This window comes from Pholis gunnellus, assembly GCF_910591455.1.
Source record: "Pholis gunnellus genome assembly, chromosome: 2".
Classification (NCBI taxonomy): Eukaryota; Metazoa; Chordata; class Actinopteri; order Perciformes; family Pholidae; genus Pholis; species Pholis gunnellus.
Genome location: NC_136536.1, coordinates 11,430,031 through 11,442,670, shown reverse-complemented (window position 1 = coordinate 11,442,670; position 12,640 = coordinate 11,430,031). Strand labels below are relative to the sequence as shown.

Sequence of the window (12,640 nt, the reverse complement as noted above, 5' to 3'; positions counted from 1 at the left end):
TTGCTATTCCTCATTTCATGTGCTATTTGGCATTTTGGAGGTAATATATGTATATATATATAAAAACAAATTATGAATTTGAATACTGACTTGAACCTTGATTACCATAGCATACCATGACAAGAAGGAGAAATGTGTGGAATAAAAAAGATGATATCTCTGATTTTGATATTTTCTGGAACAGCTTTATCGGTGAACGCATACAAATAATTCGACTCAGTTTTTTGCATTACTCTCAATGTACAATGTCTTCAGAAATATATATATATATATATATATATATATATATACATATTTATATATATATATATTGGCACCAATGGCCAACAATGTAAATAACATGTCTATATACAAGTCAAGTGTTTCTGTACGTTTTCAACAATTAAATTAGAAACTAAAAATTTTAAATGCGTGAATATGCACTGTCATCATGAGTGTGTTTAAGTGGATCATTAATCAATTGGTTGAGTACTCTATTATAGGTGGAGTCAGCGATTCTAATCCAAAACGCTTTTTGTCAAATTCAGCGAATATCTTCTCTCCGTTCCAGTAACGAGCAAAATCCTACTCTCTCTGTACATAAGCTAAATAAGATTCATGATTTTAACATTGTAAAAACAGCTGCATTTAGTCAGTATTTTTACTGGTGCTTCTCTCTGCTTCACTTCAGTTCAATTTTCAGTTGAATTTAATGCTCAGTATTTGCATGACATTTAAGTCCAAAACTTGCAAACAACAATGTAAAACCCCCTCTTTCTCTTCTTCTTCCTCCTCTGCTGTTTTTCTTCCTCAGCATCTCCATTAAAACATGAAGGCTCAAAGGAATCCTCCCCGTCTCTCACTTTTCTTCAGCTTTCGGCTCATTCTCTTTGTCGTCACGCTCTCTCATTCACATTTCCTTCGAAATGTCTTTCAACTAGACTCCATCTCCCCTTCCTTTATCCTTCTCCTCACTCAGGCAGATTACAACAACAATCAAACAGAAGGTTTCAAAAAAAGAAAAAAGAAATCCACTACAGTTTCATTGAATGATGAAGTTTCTGAAGGAATTATTAATTATAATGGTCAATTTGAATATTTTCCAATTTGGAGATGCCTTTCGTATCTGGGAAGAGGCAGGGCTTTGATTTAATGGGAAATATAGAATGCGTGAAATATAGCATATATTACATATAATAAATATGTTCTGTATCATATGCATTGTTTTTCCCTGAGATAAAAGCCGCCTTCCTCGTGCCCAGTTAGTCCCGGCTACCACACCTGTCACTCATGTTGATTAGCAGCCTGTGGCCGAGCTGACCAGCATCTGTGAAGTCTCCACAGTATCGGAACAAGGAGAAAATTAAAGATAAAACTGATGATCACGAGTTTTAGATGCTCAGCTTCACTTCTCTTTTTCCCGCCTTTAAAAACTTTAAAGTCATCTTTGCTCAATTGGCTGAGTCACAATCTGACAAAGGTCATCTTCATGTGGAGAACTTTAATGAGCTACATTATTAGTAGCTCTGCCACTAAAGAAGCCAAGCAATACTTAAAGAGTACTGCCCTGATTTATTATTGCACTCAGTCAGTCAATGCAGCAGATCCAGATATATCTTGTCGTTTTCCTTTTCATGGATTTTTCTGCTTTGTCAAAACATGGAGCCTACATTACCCACAATGCAACGCAACCACTGACAGTTCTGTCAGTGTTGGCGTGTCGTGCTGGTAGCAGCTAACGTAACCATCGAGCCTCTAGCCCGCCGCAGAGATGAGCTGCGGTTTACAGAAGTCTGGAAAGCTCACTTCTTTCTAACTCCAGATGTTCCTCGTTTCTAAAACAACATTCCCGTATGAAGATTTGAAACAGTTTTTGTTTGATGAAGTACTCTGTCCTGGCTGTGGAGATAACCGGACTCCAGTTTATCGGTGCTTTCACTTTCGCTTTAAAGCAGACTAAATAAAAAAATAGATCTAAAGATTTATCTCTTTCGTCTTTAGAGCCGGACTTTGAAATATTCCTGTCAACGTTTTTGCACTTTGCCTTGGGACTGATCTACTGTGCACACAAATCCCTTCTCATCCAGTTTATCTCGAATCACGTTATACATGTCACTATATTTGTGGACTTTATTTTGTGTGTTCTGTATGCTCTCTTCGGCCCAGATGTCAAGCAAAAATCAGATTTCTGCAGAAGTCCTTGTCAGTCCTCTCCCACTCATGTTAACCTGCCGTTTACCGCTCAACAAATACCCCACCAGGGTTTGATTGGAAACGGTCCGAGAACACCTCTCAACAGCTGTCTCGGACCAGTTGTTCTGGTCCTCACCAGAGTACGATTACTGCGTTCACAACTGCCCAAACAAACCACAGCAGATCAAAACAATAAATGCTTGCTTGCTAAAGCCTTACAATACAGTAGCTTCAACTTTTTAATTTGTTTTTTTTTAATTAAGATCATACTTTTGGACAGTGAGAGTGAGGGCCGAGGATTGTCATGCAGTTTCTTTTACTTTCATGATGATATGTTAACGTTCATGATGATACTTTTTGGGGGAGTGGCTTTAGGGATGGACTGGCAGAGTTGTTGACTTGGCGACTTCCTCGCTAGATTTAGCGACTTCTGGATCTAGTGCTGCGAGCTACTTTCATTGGAAAAGAGTTGGCAACACTGCGCTGGGTTCTGTGGTTGATGATTTAAATAATGTAGCGTACTCTTGCTAGTTTCTCAAGATTACCAACCTTAGCTTTAAATTAAGATTAAACACGACAGTTAACTTTGGTCTTTGTCATTTAATAACTGATGATAAATAAAACTAATTATACGGACAAAGTAGGAATTGGCTTTGGGCAAGTTGATTTCTGAATGAAAAACATTAACATTAAATGCTAATGTCTACGTGTGTGTGTGTGTTAGTATTGTATTAGGACAAACTGTAAAAACATGTGAACCTGTCCTTTAAAGAGCTACCAGACTTACAATTATCTTTTGCAATAAGGGGAATATGAAATGTGTATCAGTGTGAAATATAATGACGTTCTCAATCATTCAACAACAAATACCAGAGTCCGACTATCTCAGTTGTAGCTGCCAGCTGAACGACTATAGCTGCCATCCATTTTACATTCCTCCCCATCTTCTTCTCTGCCCACTTCCCATTATATTTTTTCTACATCTACTGGCACCCTGAAGGCCCTGCACACTCCCATCCCTTCCTCATCCCTCTCCCATTCCTCCCCCTCCAGCTTGTCCATCTCTCTGTTTTCTCTCCTCCTTTATCCTTCCCTTCCCTCCACCCACCTTCCCTGCTTCCAGCTCTTCTTCTAGTTCTCCCTTCCATCATCCCCCTCTACCCTGCTCCAAGCTTCTTGTCCCATCCCTGTATCCCTCACTGCTCCCTTCCTCCTTTCCCCTCCTTTACTGCCTCCTCTACCCGTCTCTATCCTTCCATCCTTCCCTCACTCGCTTCCTCCCCACATCCCCCCACCTCCCCTGTTTTCTCCTCCTCGTCCCTCATTAAACAGAGGAGTCATTGGAGTGCCCTGTCTCTCTTCTCAATTAGCCTAATTAATGGCTTTTAGTAGAGAAAATGGCCCAGGAAACAAGCTCATTTTCCACAGATTCGGGGCAGAGAGGGAGGCGGGGACATATGAAAATATGAAATGACAGACAGCACAGAGGACGAAAAATCCCCTTCATTGTTACACATTTTTAACATTTGCATTTATCTAAAACCAAATCCAGACAAAAGCATCGATGCTGTTCATGACGTGACGTGATTTTCTGTGAGAAATGTAAAAGCTTTCAGTTTATTTTATATTTTATTTATGTTTTAAACATTTTTTTTTTTTTTGTGTGTGTGAATTTAAATGTGAATTAAAACACAAGATTGGTATGTTTGCTTTGAGCAGCTGGTCATTGATTTAAAAAAATAAAGAGAGGGGAAAATTACAAAGTAAAAATCTAGATGTTTCCACAGGACTTAATGTCAATTATTTTATTAGAAGATGAAATAAGCTGAGTAAACAATCACTCGCTCACACACACACACACACACACACACGCTCTCTCACACACACAGACTAATTACAACAGCTGTGATACTTCAGCTCAGTGTGTGTGTGTGTGTGTTGTGCCATCACGGTATGCCACTCAGAGAGAGCAGCTAATTGCCTTCCTTGCCTGTGGGGGTTCGGCCTCACCCTGACACACACATATAGACACTTACACACACACACAAACACACACAGCCTCAGCCCTCTTTATCGCTACCGTGAAGTGACTCCCACTAAAGTTCAGCGGTGAATTATTAAATGCAATTAATCAGCGTGGACCAGGGCTATGTTTAATTGACACAGGCAGCAGGCTCACTGTGTGTGTGTGTGTGTGTGTGTGTGTGTGTGTGTGGGGTTAGGGGGAGGGTTGATTCTTTTTTATGCCTCCGTATCCGGAGGCAATAGGTTTTTGGGTTTGGTTGTCCGACCCTTTGTAGGTACGTACGTCCATTGCATTCTCGTGAGTGCAATATCTCGCCTGGAGGGAATTTCTTCAAATTTGGCACGACACCATTAGCACTCGAGGGTGAACTGATTACAATCTCGTGGTCAAAAGTCACTGTTAACACACAAAACACATTTCTGGCCATAACTCCATAATTAATATGCTAATTATGACAATTTCACACAAATGTGTATTCGGATAAAATTATGAAGTGATGACATTTTGGACAGACATGGATATAACCGACGATTGGACTAGTTGGCGGAGGCGTTAAACAAGGAGGCGGTAATTCTAGTTCATGTAGATAAATGGAACAAAAAAAAAAATAAGCTCACAAGCTTATTGGCGTAGTTAAACGGTTAATTAACACTGGGAACTGGCTAACGTCATGTTTTAGATGGAACGAAGCAGATTGAAAGAAAAACAAATGATTGGTTTACGCTTTGTTGTGTCCTTGGCGCGATGAATAAAGTTAAGACAAGCTTGACTTTGATTTGAAGCGCGTCGCACCATAACACAGCAGAAGATGATGCTGTGTTGCTCGTAGTGTGAACACAGAAGGTGGATGGACGGTGTTTTATGCTGAACAGACTGTTAAACCCTTTAAGCTAAATTCAGGATTTCTGGGCTTTATAATTAAAATGGACTTAAAGTGTGTGATGCAGTTAAAGGACATTAGCTCAATACCAACGGAACATTTTTCTACAGCTTTATTTTCATGTCACAATCTTCTTTTGACTTCTATAAGTGACACTTCTTTTAGTGTCCATTTAGTTTTAGACATTCTACAAAACATCTAGAATTTATTGTCCTGACCGATCAATGGTCCGGGGCCTCATGTTGAAGACCACGAGGCCGCTTTGTGTCACATAATCAGTCAGTTATCACAGTCTGTCCCTCTCTGGAGAACACGTACTCTCTCATTCTCCCATCCTCGTACAAGACTATCAATCACCAATCAATGATGACGGCCCTGTCTACTCCGCTAAGCCATATTGATCCCAGTATTCATGTCCGTTCTGTAGACGCTCCAGACGTTAGACACGTCCTTTACGAGGTCAGTAGATAAATGACTGAAAGGAGAGGCAGAGGAGGGAAGTGTGGGTGGAGACAGTGTGGTTTGTCATGTCGTTTTATTTCCTGTTGACGCAGAAAGAAGCTTTTGTTGTTCCCATATTTGCCTGAGTAAGAGACCTAGTTTGTTATAACTCAGTATCTCATCACTCAGTAAAGTCTCGTCAATATTAGTCATGTAGCCCAATATCACAATCACAAATTTGCCTCAGGAGGCTTTACAATCTACAATGACTACGACATTCTCAGTCCTTTTCGACCCTTGCTTCAGATAAGAAAACGGGGGGAAAATGAAAACACTGAGGAGGAATCGAAGGTCCAGATCCAAACAGGCAGTTAGTTGTTTATTATTTGAAATAATCAAAGAATAAACAACTAACTGAAAGTTGAGATGGGTTTTAAGTTTGGATTTAAAGGCCTTGACAAAGTCAGACTGCCTCTGTTCGTCTGTGCTGCTCTACCTCCAGCTCTAGAGGGTCCTCTAGTGTTGGCTCTCTGACAAGGCATGATAATAGACATCAGCGTTAACAGTCAGTGGGTTTAAGACAAGACCAACCAGCTGTCCCAGATAAGATTATACATTCTGTGTTTTAAAATGTAAAAATCATGCAGGGACATTATGAAAAGCTGAAATTCAGAAGATGATTATGAAATAACCATCTTACAAATTCAGCAGCACTGCAGTGAATACCAGTTTTATTGGGGCTGTCAACGCTTTTGAACTAGCTCCACTGTCATTTCATGGTCAGGTGGTGGTTTTGTTCAGTACATTTTGTTTGATTAAATGAATCGGTTAAACACCAGTCAGTAAGACGAAATACAGTTCAAAGACTGTTGTATTAGACTGTTAGAACTACATAATAAACTGGCCTGGTGATCAGAACTTTGAAGGACATACATCATTTTTATGACTAATTTGTTTATATACTGTGATTTGCTTACAATTTTGCATTCTTCTTACAGTAATATTTTCACTGATACAATACATTTGTGTCTTAACGACTGCAGGAAGGAACAGATAATAATACAATATCACAATTAAAGAGTGATATCTTAACAAAGGCAGTTCCTAAGTGAGACTTGAAAAGAAAATGAAGCTGCAATATCCGTCACAGTGATAGTTACACGACCGTGATCACAGTTACAGTTATTAACCGCTTTATGGATCAAAAAGCTTGAGACAGAATTATTCATGTACATATGTTGTTTGAATAATTCACTTACTGTAATGAAGTAGTCCACTTACAGTGTTCATTCGGGGCCTTTTTCACATATATGGAAATATATGTCTGCTCAAATGGTGTGATGGAGACAAACGTGCACGGGGAAAAGCACCTGTGGTGAAACAGCTGTACTGTATATTTTGCAACACTCCGTAAAATTCAGTAAACGGCGAAGCTCTCCGTTTCATTACTTTATATTCATGTAATAAATACACAAATGTCAATTAGATGGTAATTTAATTGACATTTGTTATAAACGGTTATCATAATTATCCATTTATAGTGATACATTTCACTCCCCCCAAAGCGCAGCAGAGCTTCGTTTGTCCACTGTAGCATGAATATTCGGCATCACCGGTAGAAAAGGGGACAGATTGTTGTCACTGCCTGATGTTTTCCGCCCAATGATTTCTCCTCCTCTCCCTCTTCTCTCCAGAGAACGACAGGCCGAGCTCTCTGGTGTTGGAGGTGATCGACTACAACATGCCTCTCACCACCACCTACATGAAGCACATGAAGCTGCAGTGCATGAGCAACAACAAGGTACGTGAGGTCACTGCGACACAGCTGCATGTTAAACAACGGAGACGCTGGCGCTGGATCTGATTCTGGGCTCCGGCGGGAGGCTGCAGCGCCACGGTTGTTTCTGAGTTTCTGTCTGTGCTGTCAGACAGAATGTTTCTGTTTCTGTGCACCCTGAGACCACAGGAACTTCCTTGTGAGATCATACAGTAAATCTTGACAAAGCAGCAGGTTGTTTTGTACACTCGAGCATTGAATACAGGCGTGTAGGAGGAAACCAGGAGGCCCACTAATGCCTTGCTGGGAAGAAAACTCCCACACACAGTCTTGCAATTAAAACACTAATGAGAAAAAAAGATGGGTTTTTCAGTCTGCCAGTCATGAAGGTCGGTGGACCAAAACCATTTTCTTCTTATTAAGTATGAGACAGTGTTGTTTGTGTATATTCTGCTTATGCTAGATTCAAAAGATGTGAACAAATGATCTGAGAAAATGGTTTGAAAAGTAGGATGATCTGTTGGAAAAACATTTTTTAATTCCTCAGAATCAAAAAGGTTTCTGGTGGATACAGAATTACAAGGACGGCACTACTTTTTTATCAATTATTTTCCAATTATTTTATAAATTAATAAATTTAGTCGAACAAAAGTTCATGTCTTTTAGAAATCTTGTTTAGCCCGAGCAACAGTCCAAACCATTGTACAACGATAAAATACAATATTCTCTGGTGCTGTTTGATAAATAACTTGAAAAATGACTTGATTAGAAAAAATGTAATGTTAATTGACTAATTATTGATCATTGTTTTAACACTATCAACAATTGGTTTTATTTGTATCTATTTTGAACATGTAACAAATAATTAAAAATAAATCAAATAAAAAAGCAAGAATAACGAGGAAAATGAACAGTAAACATAGTGCAAACTCTCAATATAAAAATTCTCATAAACAACATAAATAAACAATACAAATAAATATTACATATCCAAAAAAGAGTTGGAAGAAGTACACACTTACATGATCTTACTTCTCCATTACACAAACAATTAACTTATCTTAATTTATCATAAACAACTACCCCAATGCCATTATGTTCACACCAAATATCCACGGGTTTTAACTTGGATTAACAAGTCAAGGTGCATCATCATTTCAACCAATACGTGTTGTTTGTCCTTAGAAGTGTTTTATCGTATGAAGACATTATATTACAGGATGACAAAACCAACAGAAAATAAGAAGAAATAGTTTTTGGTGATGTTTTTATTTTTCGTCAGCAGTATTGCATGTTGATATTAGTCACAGTTAGTGTTTAATGACATCTGTGTCGTCTCGTCATTGCCTCATTTTAGTCATGGGAAAATGTCATTGACGAACATATTTAGTCATAGATTTTGTTGACTTTAGTTTTGTTGACACATCCATCCACACAGACCTCCCCTTGAGGGGACTTTGGGGTTCTGTAATAACGTCACAGTACTTCCTCCTTTGCTCCAGGCGGACAAGAGTCTTAATTGCTAGAACAGCTAGAGATGTCAGGTAGTACATGAGGAGAAAAAACAGATGTTTTCTACCATCCATCGCCTGGAAGTCTAAAGCTGGAGGAGTTGTGAGGTGGTGAGGAAGACCAGCTTCCTCAGCGTCTTCCTCTTGGCTTGGTACTTATGCAGATCTGTGTCTCTGTGTGTGTGTGTGTGTGTGTGTGTGTGGGGGGCGGGGGGGGGGTCATGATTGGTATATTCCATATTGTTCTCACACTGTCACCACGACTCCACCCTGTACCATTGTGACTATCAGTGCCACACACTAGCTGTCAGTCATATTCCCTGTCTGTGTGTGTGTGTGTGTGTGTGTGTCTAGATAACGGGTGGGCGAGCAGAGGGTTGAGCTCATTCCAATTAAGCCAGGCCCCTGAGCGTCGAGTTAATTAGCTACGGAGAGAGAGACACTGAAGTGCCAATTTACACTGGAATGGCAATCTGTCTGTCTGTCTGTCTGTCTGTCTCTCCAAGACACACACACACACACACGCCATCACACCTGCAGTTGTCCTGGTTTGTTTGGAGACACCCCGTCAAAGCCGTTCCAATTAGTTCACAGTGACATATCGACACGGTTCTCATTATCACCCGTGTTACAATCCAGCAATGTGTGTTTTCATTTAAAGCGGAGCATTGTTAAAGAGAAAACTGTAACCCTTTTCTTCTCTCGTGTCTCCTCCATACTTTTCTCCATGTGACATTATCATCGACGGGAAGAAAAGTTCAAGTTTGTCAAAGCGCTGCGAGTTTGACCTTTTAACGTACCTCTAATCGTTGCTTGTAGTTTAAGGATAAAGGAACTAAAGATCTAGGATCAGCGATGTGTCTCAGATGTTCAATGTTTTAACATAAGCTGAATTAAATGTCTGTGTTATTGTGTTGATTTGCATCAGGAGCAGCCAGCGAATGATAAGTAAGATGTGTTGGTGCTGTATTCAGCCGACAGATGACTGGCTGATGTTGGATCTTGATCAATACGACTCCTCCATCGGCCGAGGCTGCGTGCCAATATTCAGCATCTTTCACCTCGGGTCAAATCGTTAGGTCGCTTAGAGGATTCACGTCTGTCATGGTAACACTTTTGAAACGGCATGAGAGCTTTTTAAAATAAATAAAATTGCGCGAAGGAAATGTACTTTCACCACAGGTTTTTCAGCCTGCTACATCGGTTGAGGGTTTGATTCCGAGCTCTACTAAAAAGTGTAAATGTGTAAAAGAGTGCTCAGTTTCTGCTGATTTCTGAAGTAAACGTTCGATAAGTTGATCATTTGTGCTGTTCTTTCAACTTCCAACCTCATCCACCTCCACCAAAATACTCACATGTACTATGTATGTCTTTTCCAATCCTGTCACTCGAGTTAAGGGGAAGTTGTAGCAGGGAATGTGTATATTAATTTGTTTGTTTGTGTGTGTGTGTGTGTGTGTGTGTGTGTCAGGATCAGACTGTGCAGCATAATGATTATAGCGTTCAGCCCAGGGGAGCAAAAGTAAAGACAGGAATAGAGGAACAATGACTCATTCACCTATAGAAATAACATAAAGGATGAGGGAACATTAGGTTCAGTGTGAGTGCAGGATAGTTCAATAGCATAGCATTCTGTGAAAAGAAGGTCTGAGAGAGAAGAGAAGAGAAATAGGCAGAGAAGGGCATCTGTACATTTTCTCAAGAGAGAACATGAACCACAGGAAAGAGGAAGAAGAAGAAGAAGAAGAGAGGAGGATGTGCTGCATATTTGTAATGTGTGAATCCTCCACTGGCTCCATTAGCACTCATCCCAAGCCTCCGTTCATCTGCCCATCCCTTTATCTTTCCCTCCATCCGCCCCCCGTCCCAATTCAATAAGAGGAGGAAATTACCCAGGATGCTTGGCAGGGGGGTGGGGGGGGGGGGGACTGCTACTGCAGACAGTGTAGAAATGGGTGAGGAGTGAGAGGAGAGGAGACAAGAGGGGGAGGAGGAGAGCGAGGTGGCAGGGCGGTGGCCCTGTCTGGCGGAGGGAAGGAGGAAGATGGAGAGGAGGAGGAAGAGGAGTGAAAATGAATGTGGATAGTAGTGGGTGGATGTTTTTGGCCAGGGTGAAAATAAAAAATTAGAAAATTTGTAGATGATGGTGGGATGCAAGGGGGAGGAGGGGGGGGGGGGGAGGAATCAGAGAAGGAATTAAAAAAAGGAGAATGGGGTGGTTCATTATCGTTTATGGTCTCCCCCTCTCTCTCTCTCTCTGCCCATTATTTCAGCTACCTCCGGAGGAAAGACATTTCATTATTTTTTGGAGGAGGGGTGTGTGTGTGTGTGTGTGTGTACAGAGGGGAGATAGGTTGGGGGTTGGTCTATTATAATTACTAAAAGACGGCAGAAGAAAAGAATCATACATTAGGAGATAAAAGGCTTGTCGGTGGAACAGCCTTGAAGAAGTGACCAAAACCTTTTTGTCCACAGTTGGTAGTCTGAAAAATATAAGCTGACCTGGGATCATGTTTACTTTTTCCAATCTCTATAGACCCTTTTCTTTGCTAATGTGCTGACCGATCTTGTCTCATTGTGTTTATTATCTATGCACAACCATTTACTTAAGTTACTATGAGAAACCACTGATGCATTTGGCGGAAACTGAAACACGGACGTGATCCTGTAGAAATTCTGATGACGTCAGCTGTATTAGGGTCTGTATAGGTAAACTTTAGTTAGGTCCCGGGACTCAATTCTGTCTGATTTGTTGGGAAACGTGACGTTCAGTGCAAAGCATAGAAACTTCCTTAACCATCTGTGAAATATTTCAGACTTTTCTTATATCAGGATGTCGGGGGAGTTCCTTAGAAATCAAGAGGCCTCACACACGAACACATCCGTGTGGCAGATAGTTAAATTCCGTGTTTGAGCCAGATGAGCTTTGAATAACCAAAGTTTGTTTGTGCTAAACACCTTTATAGCTCCCATCTCACATGCGTCAAGTCAATTCAACACAACTCCATGATTCACTCTGCAAGGCCTTTATTTCACTCTCCTGGTATTTGTGCATAAAAACATATAGAGGAAAAACACAAAAGTAAAAGTAACATGTCTGCCCAAAATATAATTTAATTTGAATAGCATTTAAAAAACATAGTAACTCTGCCAGTTCACAGTTCAATTTGAAAAACTCCCCTTTTGCTTGGCTCCACAAAATGACTACAAAAGCCATGAAAGGTGCGGGAGCGCCGGGATTAACAAAGTCAGCAACCGTCTCTATGTCCAGTGTCACTGATACAGTTGACAAGCTCATTAACAGGGCTGAGGTTGTCATGTGACAGTGAAATATATGACAGGGTATCCTCAGCATATGAATGGTAAGATATATTGTGCGTCTGTACGATGGAACCAACAGTGTCAAAGGCTGCAATAATCTCTAGTAATACTAAGATGGGAGTTTTGTTTGCAGCATGCGTATCTTTAAACCATTGACTGCTTTTATGAGAGCTGTTTCAGTGCCGTGGTTATCCTGAAGCTTGATTAGTACACACACAGATTGTGGTCACAGACAGAGCACTCCAGAGGGAAGAGAAGAAGACCCCTGATTGTAAAGAACTGTTTACAATATTCAATACATGACAGACAGTACAATGCACATTTAAATAATTGTGTTGGATCTGGGTCAAGAGAGCAAGTGGAGGAGTTTAGCCGCTCTGTAGCCTCTTCTACATCATTATGGGTGATAGGGGAACATGTATGCATTGTGCCACCGGTGTTATGATGATGGAGAGGCAGATACAGGCAACAAATGCATCCCTTTGACGATGCAACAAGAAATGCAAAGTTAA

The 12,640-nt window shown here is 40.5% G+C and overlaps 1 protein-coding gene across 1 annotated transcript in view; it reads left to right on the top strand.

Annotated features, from left to right (window-relative positions):
• LOC306708239 (nucleolar protein 4-like) overlaps window positions 1-12,640 on the top strand; it is a gene marked incomplete at both ends in the record, with an annotated part of 123,456 nt that overhangs the window by 30,589 nt on the left and 80,227 nt on the right. Inside the window, one exon of the mRNA XM_079176024.1 lies at window positions 7,214-7,320. Coding sequence (XP_079032150.1) covers window positions 7,214-7,320 — 107 coding nt within the window. The remainder of the gene's footprint in view (window positions 1-7,213; window positions 7,321-12,640) is intronic.